At 42.4% G+C, this 20340-nt stretch overlaps 1 protein-coding gene across 3 annotated transcripts in view; it reads left to right on the top strand.

Moving 5' to 3' along the window:
• Positions 1–11735, top strand: part of CTPS2 (CTP synthase 2) — a 101547-nt gene extending 89812 nt beyond the window's left edge. For all 3 annotated transcript variants that reach the window (XM_030305533.1, XM_030305532.2, XM_030305531.2), the window contains exons 18-19: positions 10335–10445; positions 11517–11735. In XM_030305533.1, coding sequence (XP_030161393.1) covers positions 10335–10404 — 70 coding nt within the window. In that variant the 3' untranslated portion in view covers positions 10405–10445; positions 11517–11735. The remainder of the gene's footprint in view (positions 1–10334; positions 10446–11516) is intronic.
• Positions 11736–20340: the final 8605 nt, after the last annotated feature.

Genomic DNA, 20340 nt, shown 5'->3' with positions numbered 1-20340 from the left:
TACATATTTTTAAAATTTATGTAATCAAATCTTTAACTTTTATGGATACTGCCTTTAGTATCATGCCTAAAATCTTCCTTTCCCTATCAAAAATATTATATAAATAATGGCCCATTTGTTTTCCACTGGTATTCTTATGCTTTCAATTTTATAGTTTAAATCTATAATCTATATGTACTTTATTATTGGTGTATTACTTAAGGTAGTATCTGCACCCCACCCCCACGGTTAGTAAGCTGAGTAGTTCAGATTTGTTGCAGGGATTTCTGTTTTGTTCCACTGATGATTTCATCTCTTATTTCTGAACCCTTACCACCCTCTTCATCATCATAGCATTATTGTAAATCAAGCCCTTATCTACCCTACACCCGTTATTCTTTAACATTTCAAAAAAATATATTTTGCCATTCTTCCAGATGAATTATACAATGATTTTGAAAATGAGGTTCAAATAAAAAAAATACCTTAGGGATTTTCATGAAAATTTCTTTACGTGTAAATATTAGTTTGGGGAGAATTCATATCTTTACTCCTTCTCATGCAAGAATATTGGATACAGTAACTTTATGGAGCTGGCCAGAATCAGAGAGCGGTTAGGTAGAGTTAGTACCACAGTAGCTGGATATGTGTTGTTTAGAAGATTACTGTCACTGACCCTCATCGTGGCAAATAACCCTCGTGATGTTGCAGGTTAGAGTGCCAGGATCAGTGTCCGATGGGTGTGTGTGTGCCCGTGTTACCCAAGCCTGCTTCTTTGGGACATCACCTACTAGGAGAAGCTCACGGCTGTCTATCATTTCTTTTACTCACATTTTGAAATGGGAACAGCTTTACATATTTCCATGTTGGGTGTCTTACTGACTTAATGATCATTCCTCATACTCTGGAGCCGGCGCACTGGTTTTCAAACTGTGCCCTGTGGAGCTGGATCTGGGCTGCTGCGAGGAGCAGGCTGAGGGGGCAGAAGCTTCCCTGCTCCAGCTGAGCAGCTGCACTTGATCAGGCTCATGTGATATGGTTCCGTGTGAGATCGTGTGTGGAGAGAGCGTCCTGTGTTCTGACACCGCGTGGCTTATGTAGCAGATTGGAAATGCCAGTGTGGTCCCATGTCACATGTGCGCTGTGACTCTTCTCAGCCACTTTATAGTCTCCATTATTTCAGGTGCCCACATGTAAAAGGAGAGTGACAGTGGAGGAAGTTACATGGCTGAGAGAAATAATTCACGCAAAACTGGTTGTTTGCAAGCAGTGGCTAGAAATAAATGCTACCTAATTTGTGGGGACTGCCCACCTATGTGTTGGATGGCCTGCCGATTCCCACATGGGGAATGGTGGTCTCTGAGTAAAGCTTACCAGCAGTTTCTGAGAAAGACTTCTTAGTATAACTCTGATGCTGGTGTTGCAATTACAGCTGACCAGCGTGCTTCCATGGTAGTCAGACAATTCCTACATATCAGCCATAAATCGGTACGTTTCTCTCTCTCTCTTTTAGTTTATTTGTTTGTTTTGAGAGAGAGAGAGAGCGCGGGGTAGGGGCAGAGAAAGAGGGAGAGAGAATCTCAAGCAGCCTCCGTCCGCACTGTCAGTGCAGAGCCCAGTGTGGGACTCGAACTCATGGACTGCGAGACCATGACCTGAGCTGAAATCAAGAGTTAGTCCCTTAACCGACTGAGCCGCCCAGGCTCCCCAACCAGTGCATTTCTTAAGGGCGGCGAGCATCTTATTTATCTTTACCTCCCTGGCTCCCCAGCAGACGAGGTTGTTTAGTACAACCTTGTTTGCTAAAGTAACAATTCTAGGTAGCACGGGAGGATGGATACAGTGTAGTCTAATTCTGACACCTAAGGGGGTTTTCTGACTAAGAATGGCACCAGTGAATTAACCCAGTGACAGACACCAGGATTCCAGAGGAACCTTCAACTTCAACTTCTCTCTGCCCAGCTCCATGGTGTCAGTGAACATTGAAAAGCAGACAGCTGCTTTGACGGCCAGGCTCTAATGTGAGCTGAGTTGGGACTGTATTTCTGTCAAACAAGATTACCGACTGTAATCAACCATAAACAACCATAACAAGGAATATGAACACTGGAATAATGACTTCCTTTCCCAGAAATTGGCTGACGGTATGTAATTACATGGCACATGTGCAGCTGACATCTTTAAAGCCCAGAATGTAAAAAAATTTTTGGCTTTGTGCTTGTACACCTGAGCTATAACCTCTGCATTCTGCCCTGTGGAGAAGAGTTCTCTTTTAGTGCCTAGGAAGTTGCAGTGAGAATATTATTTGGGGATCTAGAGCTAGTGTGCTAAGTTTTTGGCCACTCTGTTATCTGTAGAGTGGCAGCAGTTATGAGGACCAGTTCCACCTGGTTTTCAACTTGGAGTCTTTTGTTCAAGAGGCATAACAGCTGTAGGATAGTGTTTTCTCAGGTTTCTTAAATTTAAGTTTGATTTTTATTTATTTTGAGAGCGATAGAGAGCAGTCAGCGAAGGGGCAGAGAGAAAGGGAGACAGAATCCCAAGAAGGCTCCACACGGTCAGTGCAGAGCCCCATGTAGGACTCGAACTCACGAATTGTGAGATCATGACCTGAGCCGAAATCAAGAGTTGGAAGCTTAATCGACTGAGCCATCCAGGTGCCCCTTTTCAAGTTTTTATAAGCTACTCAAAAGTACATGCAATATCAAACTCAAAGTCTTTGTTTTAGCCCCAAGACAACCCACAAGTTTGATGATTCACTAGAAGGAAATCTGAATACAGTTGTACTCATGGTTGAAATTCACTACAGTGACAGAGTAAGTTTGCACAGCTGGATCAGTAAGAGGAAAAGATATAAGTGGAGTCTGGAGAAATTGATTTGTAGGTTTCCTGTGCCCTCTCCCTCCCGTGAAAGGTCACACAGAGCTCACCTTCCCCCTGCAGCAATGTGTGTGGTGTTTATGCCCATTTGAGACTCAGAGTTTAGGGTTTTTATTGGGGCTGGTCACATAGGCATTCTCTACCTAGTAGCCACTCACATTCCAGACTCTCAGAAGGAAAGCAAGCATTCACCGTAAATCACATTGCTTGTACGTACAGCCTGCACCAAGTGAAACTGGCATTATCAGTTAGTAACGGATAAAACATTCTGAAAGCCAAGTTCCTGAGTTCCCCGGCAAACAGGACCCTCCTCTTTTTTTTTTTTTTTTAATGTTTATTTATTTTTGAGAGACACAGAGAGAGACAGAGAGAGAGAGAGAGAGAGAGAGAGAGAGTGGGGGAGGGGCAGAGAGCGAGAGGGAGACACAGAATCTGAAACAGGCTCCAGGCTCTGAGCTGTCAGCACAGAGCTCGATGCAGGTCTCGAATGCCACTGATCATGACCTCAGCCGAAGTCGGACGCTGAACCAACTGAGCCACCCAGGCTAAATGTAAAGCACTTAACACAGTGTCTGGTCTATGGTGGGAAATTAAATGGGATTTTTTTTTTTTAAGTAAGCTCTATGCCCAACATGGGGCTTGAGCTCACAAACCCCGAGATCAAGAGTCACACACTCTACCGACTGAGCTAGCTAGGTGCCCCTAAATGAGAATTATTAATTTTACCTTAGTTCTGCTGTCCTGCTGTCCTACTACAACGCTTCCTACCTGGTGTCTCTACCTCCAGCTTTCCTCTTTTCAGTCCATCTTCCTACATTATTTTGGAGTTTAAAACTCTCAGTGGCTTCTCGACTTCTAGAATAAAATGCACACAAATCCTTAGGGAACAGCTTGCAGTCCCTCGATCTCCCCAGAAGATTTCAATGCTTTTGCTTCAGCTCACACCACTTTTGTGGCTCTTGATATACATTCCTAAACCGCTTAGTGAGAGGTGAGTCTGTATCCTGCCAATCTGTATCCTGTTAGGATGCTAGTTGGAGGAAAATCATTGCTGACCGGTGGTGGGGGCATTGGAGGTGGGTGTGGCCTCTCCGATGTACATTTTCTAGCACTATTTTAAACTTGGAATCGTTTTGCCTATTTTTTTTTTAATTTCGGGCTGCACGGTTAGTGTGGCCAAGGGCCATTCTTACAATATATGGTGTGTAGGAGCCAAGGGCAGGCCACCGCAAGATGGGCCACTTTGGCATAAAGATTATTTCGAGTTTGAAGGGGTTTGGGACAAGTTCCCTCAAAATATGCCACTTTGGCACATGGACTATTTTTTGTTTAATGTTTATTTATTTATTTATTTATTTATTTATTTATTTTTAAATTAAATCTATTTATCTATTAAAATTTTCATTTATTTATTTGTGTGTGTGTGAGAGAGAGAGAGCACGAGAATGAGTGAGGGACAGAGAGAGAATCCCAGGAGGTGCAGAGAGACGGGGAGAGAGACTGTGGAGCTCCGAGCAGGGCTCGAGTTTACCAGTCGGGGCTCAAACTCACCAACCATGAAATCATGACCTGAGCCGAAGTTGGATGCTTAACTGACTGAGCCACCCAGGCACCGCATTAAGTGTTTATTTTGAGAGAGAGAGAGAGAGAGAGAGAGAGAGAGAGAGAAAGAGAGCAAGTGTGGGAGAGGCACAGAGAGAGGGGGGACAGAGGATCCGAGGCGGGCTCTGTGCAGACAGCAGAGAGCCCAATGTGGGGCTCAAACTCACAAACGGTGACATCAAGACCAGAGCTGAAGTCCGTCGCTTAAACGATTGAACCAGCCAGGCGCCCCTGGCACATGGACTGTTTTTGAGCTGAAGGCGATCAAGACCCTGCAGGCTCAAGAGAAACTTTTGCCTCTTCAATTTTCCCCTATTAATCTGTCTAATGTCACTTTGATTCTTAGTCCAGCTAGAAATACCTTAGAGGGGACAGGTGCAAATAGATTGTTTCTTTGGGGACAATGTGGATGCATAGAGCAGGTGCTATGGATTTGACTTCTGGGTTTGCTACCTACGGGGTACTTTTTTCCAAGCCTACTCCTAAATCTCAGGGTCTACATCCTTTCCGGCTACTGATATCAAGAGGCTACTTTTTCATCTTTATTACATTTCAAGGAAAAGTGACCTGGAAAAAAATGATTCTTTTTAAGCAGTTTTTAAAACACCTTTTAAAACAGCGCCCCCTTCCCTGCCCCGCATTGTTTGTCACCAACTCCATACCTTGAGACTTTTTTTGGTAAAGTACTGTGAATAAACCACATTTGAGTACACCTTCCCTTAGGGCTTAAATGTTGATTGAAAGGTGCTCTTTTATTGATGGTGGTTCACTGCAGTGCTGATGGTACGGGTGCCAGCCAGGAATGGAGTTCCTAGTACTAGAGACTACTGTGCTTTTAATGCCCTGCCTGGCTTGTAGTCCACCATTTACTATTCAATGCAAAAGTCATTCACAGCATACCAAGTTTTCATTCCATTGCTCTTATATTTTATGGCTTCCAGGGGCTCTCTGAAAAGGAAGTAAGTGTAGCAGTAACAATGCTTTGGAGAAAACTGTGTGCCTGGCAACCTGTTTTAAAACATACTTGTTCCACACAGAATGGATTTTGATCTAAAGTATTGTGGGAACTCATGTAGGCTGGGAATCCTCAGTATGCCGTCAAAAAAAGGTTTTTTTAAATTCCAACCACCTCTTTCTATTAATGGAGAAGAAATGGTTTAACGGCTGCCCCTGGGGTAGCATAAAAGGTGGGATATATGAGGCATCATATATCTTGTCCTCATGCCTTGGAATATATGTTTTCTTACATTGGGAATTTATTAGGAACCAGGAATCTTTGACAAATGATTATGACAAGCCTTTTATTTGTCAAAGAACCACACATAGACTGTTGCAGTCAAGTCTGGTAAGTCAAGCCAGTGTTGTTAGGATAGAGATGCCCATGAGTCGTTGCTGGTGATTTTCATTTTGTCTTGTAAAAAATAACATAGGGGCACCTGGCCGGCTCAGTCGGTAGATCATGTGACTCTTGACCTCAGGGTTGTGGGTTCAGGCCTCACCTTGGGCTTGGAGCCTACTTAAAAAGAATATAGTAAAAAACTTTTTTGAAAAAAAGAGTGCTTCCGTTATTTGGGGGCATATGCATGCACGAGAGACATTTGCCATGATTTTCATTAACTGTAGATAGCCAGGTCTTAAAAAACATTTTTTTTTTTTTTTTAGGGAGTGACAAGGAGATGATCATATTTTTTTAAATCATTATTCATTTGTTTTAAAATAAGTGCTATCCAATAGAACTTTCTGCAATGCAATGATGGAAATGATGGAAATGTTCTATAATCTGCACTGCCCAATATGACAGCCACCAGTCACACATGACTTTTTGTTAGGTAGTTAGTTAAGCGAGAGGGAGGAGGCATAAAGCAGATGCTGGCCACACCCTCAGAGCCATCCCCCAGGGTTAACGGCCACACTTTCAGAGCCACCTCTGAGAGCTAAGGGAACAGGAAAGGCCTAGCCCCACAGCTGGCTCAAAAGCCACAAGGCGACTTCCACGAGCTGAGCATGTGCGCACAAGGTGCAGCTTGCCCTTAAGGTCACAGCAAAAGCTCATTAGAAACTCATAAATAGGGGCGCCTGGGTGGCGCAGTCGGTTAAGCGTCCGACTTCAGCCAGGTCACGATCTCGCGGTCCGTGAGTTTGAGCCCCGCGTCGGGCTCTGGGCTGATGGCTCAGAGCCTGGAGCCTGTTTCTGATTCTGTGTCTCCCTCTCTCTCTGCCCCTCCCCTGTTCATGCTCTGTCTCTCTCTGTCCCAAAAATAAATAAACGTTGAAAAAAAAAATTAAAAAAAAAAAGAAACTCATAAATATATAATACACAAATAAATACAATTATAACAGGTGCATCATGGGTAGGCACTTGCGCAGAAGCCAAAATGCACTATAACCACCAGCTGTCAATCAAAGCCAAATTTGCATATGCAGAAAACAGGTTTAAAAGGGTGCAGCTAGAGCTTCTTGGGGCCATTACCACTTTTGCTCCAGCAGTGGCCCCCTTTCTTTCTTGAAAGTGTACTATACTTATCTAGTTAATAAACTCTATCTCCCCATTCTGGTCTCAGGTCTCCAATTCTTTGGTGCATCTGGGATAAGAACCAAGTGACCCGGTAACATAGTGAACACTTGAAGTGAGTGAGGAATGGAATTTTCAGTTCAATTTGATTTTAATTGATTGAAATTTAGATAGTTTCTGTGGCTTGTGGCTTCTATATTGGGCAGTACAGGTTTAAAATTTCCCCTCCACAAGTGGCGCCTGGGTGGCTCAGGCCGTTAAACCTCCAACTCTTGATTTTATCTCAGGTAATGATCTCAGGATTCATGAGTTAGAGCCCCCATTTGGGCTCTGTGTTGGCAGCACTGAGGAGCCTACTGGGGATTCTCTCTCTCTCTCTCTCTCTCTCTCTCTCTCTCTCGTCCCTTCCCCTGCTTGCTTGTGCATGCTCACTCTCTCTCAAAATAAATAAACTTAAAAAAAAAAACTTCCCCTCATCAAATATATCAAGATACACACAAATGAGTCCATATTCTGTGACATTTCATAGAATTTAACATGTAAGACCTGAATGTCTAATAATTTTCCCTCCTGAGAAACATGTGCATGGGTACAGAGAAGATTATTTAAAAAGATGGGTTAGCCTTAAGATAGAGCTGTGATGTCTCGAATTAAGTGCAAATGTACCCAAATAAGTATATCTTATGACTTCTTTAAGTTTGTTCTGTGTGAAAGCAAAAAGAACCCCTAAGTCATATACGGCACAGAGTAGCACCCGCATTTTATGGAATGTGCGGGAGCCATTGCTATTCTGTGTGTGGTGATGATCTACGTTTTATTTCTAGCACTTGCTTTTTGCTGGCACGTGAATGCCCTAAAATCAGCACGTTTCACAGCAATGCCTATTTTGATGATTCTGTTCTTGAGGGCCATGGCTTATTTCATCGTCCTGCTTCTGGCCAGCGACACATGTGAAAGAAAATGAGTGAACCCACTCATTTGCCTGGGACGTGAATAAACTCAAGCTGAGTCTCGCTTTGTTAGGCTCAGCCTATGCCATTTTGATGTGTGGTCAGAGTTTGGTGTAGCCAGCCATCAGATAGAAATGAGAGCCATTAGCTTACAAACAGATCCACCCAAGTCTGCTGGCTAACGTGAGCAGGGAGTTACTCGGTACAAGAAACAATTCTGAAAATCATGCACTTGGCAGTTTTTATGACCTTATATTTCCACGACTTGTTGTTATAAATATGTAAATCCCATAAACAGCAATCACTTATATTTTTATACAGTCTCCAGAGCACATGTATGCATTCTCTTTCGGCCCTCATAACATTTTGGTGAGGTTGTAGGTATTGTTACTACTTTTTCCCAGACTCTCAGGAGTCAAGTGATCAGTCCAAAAGTATGTGGCTAATAAATAGTACAACCAGGGGTGTGAGGGGGAAGATGTGGGCCCACCTTACTCTTCCCTGGGCTCAGAAGTAGGGAAGGAAGCAGGTATAAAATCTGATGCCTTCTCACTTGTGGAAGTCAGAGGACATGTGACTGCTGGCACATTGTAGCACAGTTTAGACTTGAGCTTGTGGCCTGGGTTAGCATGATGGGGATTCTGGCCCCACCTTGAATGAGCTGTGTGCCAGATGAATCACTGCAACACCCTGACCTTCATTTCTTCTCCCAGAGAAAGTCGAGTGCAACTTCCAAATCCCTTTTTGTTGCACAGAACCAGGAAAGACTCTACATTTGTGTAGTGAGATTGCATAGATAAGGAAGGGGCAGTTTCTGAAAAAACGTTCTTCAGTTATTCCTGTGTTTACTGGAAACCCTCTTGTAACAGTAGAACTGATTTTCCTGATTTAAAATCTAAGTAGGAGTTTTCTTCTATTTGGTTAAGGATATGTTCATTAAATGTTTCTCTAACATGTCTTGTATCCAATTCTTTTTTTTTTTTTAAGTGTATTTATTTTCAAAGACAGAGAGAGTGAGGGAGGGACAGAGAGAGAGGGAGAGAGAATCCCAAGAAGGCTCCACGCTGTCAGCGCAGAGCCCATCTCAGGACTCCATCTCATGAACTGTGAGATCGTAACCTGAGCTGAAATTGAGAATTGGAAGCTTAAGCGACTGAGCCACCCAGGCTGCTGTCTTCTGCCAGTTCTTAATCTTTTATCTCCTGTCCATACTCTAGCCCCGCCCCTGCAGCCTTTCTAGTATTTTGTTCAAAAGTCATGGAGGAGAGTGGGCTTGTCTTTCACATTTTTGTTTATGTATTTATTGATACTTGCTCAATATATTTAGAGTAAATCTTTGTTTCCTAACCTGTCAGCATAGGGTTTCTTCAGTTGTTCCCTTTCCTCCTTAAACAAACAAACAAATGGGGCGCCTGGGTGGCGCAGTCGGTTAAGCCTCCGACTTCAGCCAGGTCACGATCTCGCGGTCCGTGAGTTCGAGCCCCGCGTCAGGCTCTGGGCTGATGGCTCAGAGCCTGGAGCCTGTTTCCGATTCTGTGTCTCCCTCTCTCTCTGCCCCTCCCCCGTTCATGCTCTGTCTCTCTCTGTCCCAAAAATAAATAAACGTTGAAAAAAAAAATTTAAAAACAAACAAACAAACAAACAAACAAACAAAAAGTGGATTTTCACCTGTTATGGAATTGAGATTTCTATTGCTATACGTCAGCAAAAAAAGTTGGTCAAGGTCAGGATTGGGTCACACATAAAATACTTCCTGGCAACGTCATCTCCATAGATCAGTAGAACTCTTGTGGAGTTGATCTACTTGCTGACTTATTTGGAACCGAACGAGAGGAACCCCACCCTGAGCTCATGGCTCAAAACAGAACTACAATTTCGGGGCTGTCTCCTGGAGAAGGTGCACTTCTGAGGGAACCCAACACGGCAACATCTGTGTCAGTAATTGGTCCTGTTTTGAATACTACATGTGACTCGAGGGAGTAGGAACATGCCATAAAGTTTCTAATACGAAAATAGCATAATTGTGCAAATTATTTCTCAAATCCTTGGATGTCTGAGAATGTTGGAATGGAAAACTTTCATGCTACTGATCTTTATTAGCAGTCTTCAGAAGGTTATGAATGGTAATCTAAGTTGAAATGATTTTATCAATTTTCTGAATAAGTTACCTCCAACTTAAGATGAAAGCAGGTGATCAGCTCATCTGACGAAAGGAGATCACCGTGTGCAGTTGAACTAACCTCTTTCTGTAGTGCCTAGAAAGTGACAGTAGAATATTTCTTAGCATTTTCTCTGAATGGGGATTAATTATGGAAAGTGTTCAGAATTGGAAATAGAATAACGGTCCAGGGTTGTTTTTTGTTTTGTTTTTTTTTTTACACCTTGCTAAATTAGTTCCTCTTTTGATCTAGTGATAGATACAGCGATGCCAGTGATGACAGCTTTTCAGAGCCAAGAATAGCTGAGTTGGAAATAAGCTGAAACTAATACATGACCTGGAATGATCAGGACTTCCTGAGAGGGTAAGATGGAATCCTCAAGTATTATCTGTTGGTCTTACAGATAAGCTGTTGTCCCGTGGAGAAAGTAGCATCGTAGGACTTGCCTTGTAGGATTTTGCTCTCTCAGGATGCTCTTATTTGACTAACATAGGTAGCAAACAGGAGCGTCCCAGGGCATAGTTAGGATAGGCCTAACAGCCGATCATGCTTTAGGGAAACTGGGATGCACCAGAGAAAGCTCTGGTGAAAATGGTTAGCAGGGAGAAAATGGAATGTACCTGGGGCCAGGAACAAATATGTAAGTGCACTTACAAATGTGTGTCTGGGGGCGATAGTGGTTAGAGTAGTAATAAGTCAGCAAACTTGTTCTGTAAAAGGCCAGATAGTAAATATTTTAGGATTTGCGGGCCGTGCAGTCTCTGTTGCAACTATTCCACGCTGCCATTCTAGAGGGAGAGCAAGCCTAGACAATACATAAATGAAGGGGTGTGGCTTTCCCAATAAAACTTTATTTATAAAAACAGTTTGCTGATCCCTCGTTTAGGTCCTTCAGGGAAAAGCAGATTTCCTTGGATTTGTATAAAATAAAATTGTATTTTATTTCTTTGTAGGAAGATGCCAGAGACCGGGTTGGCTTCTGAGGACAGCTTATTTTCTCCATGGCTCTTTTAGGCTTTATTAGGGAGGATCGCAGTCTGGATAGCTTTATTAAACTCAGGCTCAGAGGCAGATATTGCCTGGGACAAGTCTAGTGTTATGGCAGGCCTTGAAGTGAATGAGCAGCTTCCCTTAGCAGGACAGAAGCTTCTGAAAAGATTATAAAGAGTTAATTGCTCTAGTATGAGCTCTCTTCATATTTCACTTTGGGGTGAAATATTCATGTTCACTAGGGAAAGCATATCTCTCTCTGTTTAGGTTTACCTCAAACATGGAGACCTTTAGTAGCAAACCAAAATGGTACAAAGGCTAGTTGGAGGTATTTTAAGACTTACATTATTCAGTTTCTGATGTCGCTAACTCTTTCTTTCTTTCTTTCTTTCTTTCTTTCTTTCTTTCTTTCTTTCTTTCTTTCTTTCTTTCTTTCTTTTTTAGGCTCTGATGTAATTGAAGCCAGGATGAATGAACTCTCTGAGGAAATCACCATACTCTTAAAGATTTGCTCTGTTTTCCACCAAACATGGATGTAAAGCCTCAAAGGGGATCTAATTATAGATGAACCAGAACCAAAGGGCTAGTTTCCGTTTCACTCCAGAGGCAGCCTTTGGTTCTCACAAATTTCTGTAGCCAATTAAACTTTTCCCAATGACCTCATGGGGGAGAAAGTGTGTTTGTGTTTTGTCTGGCGAGTGGTGCTGTTCTGGTAGGGAGCAAGGATCCAGGTAACCCGGCCTTCACTGTGATGTATGAGAAGGCTGGCAGGGCACATGCGATAGTGATTTTCGAGTAAAAATGGAGTCATTCTGTGAGCTGGAACTCAACCACAAGTTTGGGTGCGGCCCAAGTTTCTTTCAGTTTGTCACCCTGCTTATTTTTAGTTACAAATAAAATTAAACAAGTCCAAGACTAGGGATGGCAAGTAAGGCAGGCGGGCAGAATTTAAGGGGGAATAAAAAATATATATGTATAGATTAATTGAGCTGAAATTCACATAACCTAGAATTTACCAATTTAAAGTGAACCGTTGAAGGGTATCAAGTATGCTCCTTTTCGATGTCCTTGAGAGGACAGCTGTTGCGCACTGGAGCTTTCTGATACTGATTTAAATATTTTAACTGCTCAGTTAACTTTCCTTGTGTGTGGTTGTCTTTGGCCCTTTAACTTTTTCCTCTTCGTGCTGTGAGGTGTTACAGCGTTATTTTGTAAGACACTACAGAAAATTCATCCTGCAAACACAGGCAGAAGTGAAAGGAGTAATTCTGGTAAATAAAAATATTAAAGAGCTTTAGGGCTCCACTTGTGAAAATTACAGCTTGAAGATCACAAGAGGCTCCAAATGAAAAGCCCACAAGGTAGGTTAAAAGCCGGAATGGGCCTCATAGAAAGCGGGACTTAAGCACCGGGGGGGAGGGGGGGGGGCAGACTTTAACATCACAAAGGGGCGGGTAGTCTGGCTTAAATGGAAGTTTTCAATTGTGATGATTATGATTTCTAAAGTCACTTATCACTGAGTGCTCTCACTGGGGGTTAATGATGCATGTAAATAGGACCGGAAGTAGGGCGCTTAAAAACCATAAACTAGTCTTTCTGTCGTTGCTCCGTGAGGTTTTTCTCTTTTGGAGACACTCCTTGAACCTGGAATCCGTTGAAGGCTTGGTGGTAGGTAGTAGTAGCGGAGCAGTTGTGGGACCTGAACACATAGGAAGTTATTATAAATCGTTCATTTAAGAAATCTGTCTTGAACCCCCAGCATGAGCCACACATGGTGTCAGGTGCTGGGGGAAATGAAGGCGAGCAGAATTTGCCCCTGTAGGGGCCCAGAGCAGGCTGCCCCAAGATGGGCCACTTTGGCATAAAGATTATTTCTAGTGGAAAGTAATCCAAACCCAGCAGATGTGGGAAAAGCTCTCTGCTTCCCCTCAACTTCCAAAATTCACATTGGAGAGAAGAGCGCTGTTAACAGAGACCACCTTTTACCTAAAAACCTTATCTGCATAATAGGGCAACCTTGTTTTTCAAAACATCTCCTTTTCCTTCCCGCTAACGGTCTTTCTCCCCTTTGTGTCCTCAGGCCCCTCCTTTCCTTAGCTAAACTTCAAGTTGCCTCCTTATCTTTGGAATTTCCATGTCTGTGTGGATTCTTCTTACGTATGCTATTAAATTTGATTTATTCCTGTCAATCTGTCTCATGTCAGTTCGATTCTTAGTCTGGCTAGAAGGACCTTGAAGGGCACAGGAAGGTCTTCCTCCCCAACACCCCCAAAATATGTCTCATTGGTATAAGGATTATTTTAGGCTGATTTTATTTTTTATTTTTATTTTTTAATTTTTTTTTCAACGTTTTTTATTTATTTTTGGGACAGAGAGAGACAGAGCATGAACGGGGGAGGGGCAGAGAGAGAGGGAGACACAGAATCGGAAACAGGCTCCAGGCTCTGAGCCATCAGCCCAGAGCCCGACGCGGGGCTCGAACTCATGGACCGCGAGATCGTGACCTGAGCTGAAGTCGGACGCTTAACCGACTGCGCCACCCAGGCGCCCCAGGATTATTTTAGGCTGATTTTAAAGAAACAGCAGACATAGGAAAAGCTCTGAAAACTGAGTAATAGTTACCTTTTGTGTACTGGAAGTATACAATGTTAGTAAACTGTTTGTTTTTCTCCTATTAATCTGTCTTTTATTACAGGGGCTGTCTTCCAAACCAGGCCTTGATGGAAATATAACTTGAACTGGGTGAATTGCTTTTTGCCACCCAGCTTTAGTTTTTAAGGTTCATGTCCACGAAGACCTCTAAAACATGGTGGCAAATCTATGGATGCCATTCCGTTTTCTCTCTTCCGAATGGGGCTCCCTTTCCATCCTGGTAGCTTCCTTGGTACTACCTTCTCCTCTGAGAAGAATACTGGTGACAAGTTGGGGAATCCAGGTGGCACTGTGTGGTGATGTAGTGCCTCATTGTCAAGTTTGAAACTTCTTATCTTTTCCTTGAACAAGAAATTGTCTTGAAAATAGATGTATTGCTTTGATTCGTTTTCCCTGGGAGGGACTATGCTTTCAGTTAATACTCTGGGAGCATTCGATATTGAGAGTAAGATAAAAACCTAGAACATGGGAACACCTGGGTGGCTCAGTCGGTTAAGCATCTGACTCTTGGTCCCAGCTCAGGTCACGAACTCGCAGTTTGTGAGTTTAAGTCACACTTTGGGCTCCGCGCTGACAGCGCGGAGCCTGCTTGGATTTCTCTCGCTCCCTGTCTCTGCCACTCCTCTGCTCACTCTCTCTGTCTTTCTCTCTCAAAATAAGTAAATAAACTCAAAAATTTTTTTTAAATTAAAAAAAAAAGAATGAAGAAGGAAAAAGCATGATTGCACTTTCTTTGTTGTTCAAAGGAAGCACTATCTAAAGCAGGGGGTGGCAAACTATAGGTGTAGGCTAAATCCCAATCTATTTTTGTCAATAAAGTTTTATTGGCACATAGCTGCGCACTTTTTTTTTTTTTAACTGTTGTCTGTAGCTGTTTTCCTGCTACAGTGACAGAGCTGAGTAGTTGTTGGAGACCCGTAAAGCCTAAAACATTTACTATCTGGTGCCTCACAGAACCAATTTGTTGACTGTTATCTAAAAGGAGTGCTGCGAGAAAACTTCTTTACAAGTCTCTGATGGAGTCGCAGCTTTCAAAATCTTTTTTCTGTATAGTGAAGATACGTTCTTTCAAACATTTTAAAAGAATTCCTGACATGAAGTTCCACGTTGAAAGACTACAGAAAAATCTCTCTTAAGCTTCCGTCTTCAGCCACCTTGTTCCCTTCCCTAGAGGCTATTGTATCAAATGGTTCTGGGTCCTTCCTGCTACATACCATGCAGAGAGGATTGTTTCACCATAATGTTTAAGCAGCATTCTTATTTCAGAGGAAACTATATTTCTCTATTTAGTGGAAAAAGAATAATTATGAAATACCAAGAAACGTACAAGGGAAAGGTCAGTCAGTACTCGGTTCAGCTTGTGACAGGTATTGTGCACGCACTGTGGGCCCAGCCCTGAACTGATGCAGCAGACAATATGGAAGACCTATAAGATGTGGTCCAGCTGGGCAAGGGCCTAATACAGTGCTTGAACCGAATCCTGAAGGGAGAGTAGGAGTTGACCAGGTGCATCTTTGTTATCAACATTAGCGGGACCAATCATTGGCTACCCCAAACATTTCCTAAGGATGCTCCTGAGACACAGTGTGAGCCCACTTCCTCAAATAACACTGCTCAGATTTGGAGCATCCTGAAAATTGTGAGTCATTGTGAGGCCACTAACAGGGCAGAGATGCTTTGGTGGTGAGAAACCCAGCTTCCCACCCCAGGTTTTAGAAGAACTCCACGACCTTTTTTTGTCTGCCCTTCTCTACTCCAGCTGCCTATAGACCAGCGCTATCCCAAAAATAAAACATGAAAAAATAAAATAAAATGTGAGCCACATGTATTATTTGAAATTTCCTAGTAGCCATATTCAAAAGTAGAAGCAAGGGAAATTAATTTTAGTTGCATAATATTATATAAACTTTAGTAGTATATTATATTATACTACTAAATGTATTAATTACACAGCACAGCTCTAGATTCTATATAAAGAGGATGTACAGATCTACCACTCGCTCATGGCAGAATCCCTGGGTATATGCCACAGAGCACAAGTATATATATTAATATCTCAATGCATCTCATGTTGGGTTATGCATATTTTTGTTTGGGGTGCAAAGGGGTTCAGGAAGGCTCCCCCAGAATGTGCCACTTTGGCCCGTGGATTATTTTGAACTGAAGTCACTTGAGACCCTACAGACTCCAGAGGAACTTTTGTCCCTCCCTTAACTACACAGAATAATCTAAATTGGGGGGGAGGTCTTTCCCAGAATAAGGGTTATTAACAGAGATAAGTTTTATCTGAGTGACCCAGGTGTCTGGCAGGGCAAACATCTAATTAGCAAACATCTGCTCTTATTGCCCTGTGAAGTGCATTCTTTTCCTCTGAAGTCTCAGAACCCTACCCCTTCTCCTTAGTTCAGGGTCACATACAGACCTCATTTTGTCTGACCGTCTTTAGCAATTTCCATGTCTATGTGGGTTCCCTGAATGTATGCCTATTAAGTTTGGTTTTCTCCTGTTAATTTGACTTATGTCAATTTGATTCTTAGTCCAGCCAGAAGGACCTTTGAGGGGACAGGAATTCCTGCTCCCCAACAAGGTGAAACCAGTATAGTGCAGTCATGTGTGAGACTCACTATAGGATTTGCTATTCTGCCTTCTTGCTGTGTTTTTTGTTGTTGTTTGTTTGTTTTGGGGTTTTTTTGGTGGCTCCCCAGGTGCTCTAGCCCCCCTACCTTTGCCTCCGGATTTTGAGAAAGTGCTTCCTTCTCTCTTCCTTAGAATTCTCCAGATGTTATATAGAGTTCTTTTTCTTTTCTTTTTTCTTTAAAATTAGGTAGCTAACAGTGCTGCAATATTGGATTTCAGGAGTGGAATTCAGTGACTCATCACTTACATACAACACCCAGTGCTCATCACAAGTGCCCTCCTTAGTACCTGTCACCCATCTAGTCCATCCTCCACCTGCCTCCCTCCATCTATTCTCAGTTTGCTCTTTATCATTTAGAGTCTCTTGTGGTTCAAGGGCTCAGTTGGTTAAGCATCTGACTCTTGGTTTGGCTCAGGTCACGATCTCACAGTTTGAGAGTTTGAGCCCCACATCTGTTAGCGCAGAGCCTGCTTGGGATTCTTTCTCCCCCCTCTCTCTCTACCCCTCCTGCTCTCTCTCTCTCTCAAAATAAATAAACTAAATAAGAGTCTCTTGTGGTGTGTTTCCCTCTTTCCTCTCTGCTTCCCATATGTTTATCTGTTTTGTTTCTTAAATTCCGCATATGAATGAAATCATATGGAATTTGTCTTTCTCTGATTGACTTATGTTGCTTAGCATAATACCTTCTAGCTCCATCCACATCATTGCAAGTGGCAAGATTTCATTCTTTTTGATGGCTAAGTAATATTCCATTGTGTATAGACACCACATCTTCTATATCCGTTTGTCAGTTGATGAACATTTAGGCTCTCTCCATAGTTTGGCTACTGTTGATAATGCTGCTATAAACATTGGGGTGCATGTACCCCTTCGAATCTGTATTTTTTTATCCTTTGGGTAAATACCTACTAGTGCAATTGCTGGATTGTAGGGTAGTTTTATTTTCAGTTTTTTTTTTTTTAGGAACCTCCATACTCTTCTCCAGAGTGGCTGCACCAGTTTTCATTTATACCAACAGCTCAAGGGGGTTCCCCTTTCTCTGCATCCTCACCAACACTTGTTGTTTCTTGTGTTGTTGATTTTAGCCATTCTGACAGGTGTGAGGTGCTATCTCATCATGGTTTTGATTTGCATTTCCCTGATGCTGAGTGATGTTGAGCGTCTTTTCATGTGTCTGTTAGCTATCTGGATGTCTTTTTTGGAAAAGTGTCTCTTCATATCATCTGCCCACTTCTTAACTGGGTTGTTTGTTTTTTGGGTGTTGAATTTGAGAACTTCTTTGTAGATTTTGGATACTAACCCTCTATCAGATATGTCGTTTGCAAATATCTTCTACCATTCCCTAGGTTGTCTTTTAGTTTAGTTGATTGTTTCCTTCACCGTGGAGAAGCTTTTTATCATTATAAAGTCCCAATAGTTCGTGTTTGCTTTTGTTTCCCTTGCCTTCAGCGACATGTCTAGTAAGAAGTTGCTGTGGCTGAGGTCAAAAAGGTTGTTGCCTATATTCTCCGGTAGGATTTTGATGGTTTCCTGTCCCACATTTAGTCTTTCAGCCATTTTGAATTTATTTTCCACGTAGAGTTCTTAAAGAGAGAAAAGACACAGGTTAGTTGGGTTTGCTGTTCTAGCATTTGTCACTCCACCCAGAACCACTGTAGGGGAAATTTACTTGGTATGTTCTTTCAGATCCCCTTAAGAACATTTGCAAGTAATGGATATTTTTTTGCATTCAAAGGCGAATAACACTGACAGTAAAATCTACTAATTGCCAATGTAGTACTTCTACATTGTTTTTTTTTTAAGTTTATTTATTTATTTTGAGAGAGAAAATGAGCAGGGGAGGGGCAGAGAGGGAGGGAGAGAGAGACTCACAAGCAGGTTCTGCACTGCCAGCACAGAGCCCAATGCGAGGCTCGAACTAACGAACCATGAGATCCTGACCAGGGCTGAATTCAAGAGTCAGATGCTTAGCTGACTGAGCGACTCAGGTGCCCCTGCATTCTGTCTTTAAAAAAAGTTATCTGAATATAGTTGTCACACAATGTTATATTAGCTTCAGATGTATAACACAGTGATTCAAACATTTTTGTCCTTGATATGGATATAGTTTAGAAAATAGCAGACCCCCTTGCAAACTTAAGGTAGAAGCTACTGGTGACAAGCAAATTTGGTCTTTCTAATCATTAGGATGAGAGAAAATGGAACTTTTAAAGAAGGAATGCTGAGACATATGGGTAATTCAATTCCTCAAACATTAAAAAAAAATTTTATGTGTATTTATTTTGAGAGAGAGAGAGAGCGAGAGCACGAGCAAGGGGCAGAGAGAGAGAGGGAGACACAGAATCTCAAGCAGGCTCCAGGCTCTGAGCTATCAGCACAGAGCCTGACGCAGTTCCCAAACTCATGAAACGTGAGACCGTGACCTGAGCCGAAGTCGGACACTTAACCGATTGAGTCCCCATCAAACCCCATCAAACATTTTTTTGAGTCAACTTTGCCAGTAGGGGGCTAGGCAGTGACTTGGAGCCCCGTATGCAGGGAATTCAGTCTGATGTCAAGGGCAGTTAGGAAGAGATTCTTAGTTGCGTAACATCTGATTCTTTCAAGTGCTTCAATGGAGAGATAGAATAATGTCATGGCATCTTATTGGGGAGGTGATGACATGCATGTAAGGCTTTTTATGTTACTGAGACAAGCTGCCCACACATGTGGATGTGTACAAGAATGATTTGCTCCAACCTAGAATAAAGTTGGGAAGATTTATGGAACTGTGACATGTTTTATGAAGGGATTCCATAATAGCAATAATGGGACTTTCAGCTGTTGGATGAACAGCGGGAAATGCAGTCATGCTGTGCAGATGGGAATTTAGTAAATTCGCAAATTGCTCTAGACTCCCTTTCCACAGCTCTCCTGATTCCTGCCTGCTTCTGGCTTGATAATAAATAATTGTGGGGCACCTGGGCGGCTCAGTTGGTTAAGTGTCCGACTTGGGCTCAGAGTTGTGATCTTATGGTTCATGAGTTTGAGCCCCATATCAAGCTCTGTGCTGACAGTGCACAGCCTGCTTCGGATCCTCTGTCTCCCTCTCTTTCTGTCCCTCCCCCAATTGCACTCCGTCTCTCTCCCCCCAAATAAGCATTAAAAAAATAAATAATTTTATACTAGTACAGTTCTTTTCTAATCTAAAAGCCATCATGAAAAATGGCTTGTAGCAGGTGGGGAGCCCCTAATGCTAATGACCAATCAAAGTGGTTTTAAAATGTCAGTCAACAAAGGCAAACCATAACAGTACGGGAGAAAATCCTTTAAGTGGCTATGGAAAGGATGCCTTTCTAATGGCTATGTAAATGATGTTTTTCTTAATTTGGAAGTGAGATTTAATGTTTATTGGACATTTGGTTCAAATCTAGCATTTCGTCTAGTCTGTTGATCTCAGCAAGTACATTTCAATTCAGACTAACCCCGTTTTAAGTGCTCAGTAGTGGTTCTCTCTGGCATGCCAGACTCCGTGGGTGGGGCACAGAAGTAGGAAGCTTGGTGTCCAGAATACATCCTTAGTAAAAGTGTATATATGTTACTTCTGTCTTTAGCAATGAGAGGAATATGAGGGCAAGACTAACCTTAACTTACTATTTGTATCTTGCAAAGCTAGGACTCGCCAAAGAGTCAAAGTCCCCTTCATGGAGAAGGCACACCTTTTTATTCAAGAGAAAATGGAGCTGAATTCTCAGAGTAAACTGCCTGGCCAGGGGTGGTCTCCCTGAAAAACTACTGAGCTGAATTAGAAGGCAGCTTGCACTATCACAACAATTTCTTGATCAGAGTGTGGTAGGGTTTTTCTGAATCCATTTTCTCTCTGTTTAATCTGGAGCCAGACAGTATGGATTGGCTAGTTTTGGAATAGCAGTTATTTGCTCTTGGCATCTTTCCAGTCTTGTAGAAAAAGGCCAGCTTAAACTCAATTCAACTCAGGCA

Source organism: Lynx canadensis, chromosome X (genome assembly GCF_007474595.2).
Source record: "Lynx canadensis isolate LIC74 chromosome X, mLynCan4.pri.v2, whole genome shotgun sequence".
NCBI classification, from domain to species: Eukaryota; Metazoa; Chordata; class Mammalia; order Carnivora; family Felidae; genus Lynx; species Lynx canadensis.
This window is presented reverse-complemented; position numbering and strand designations above follow the sequence as displayed.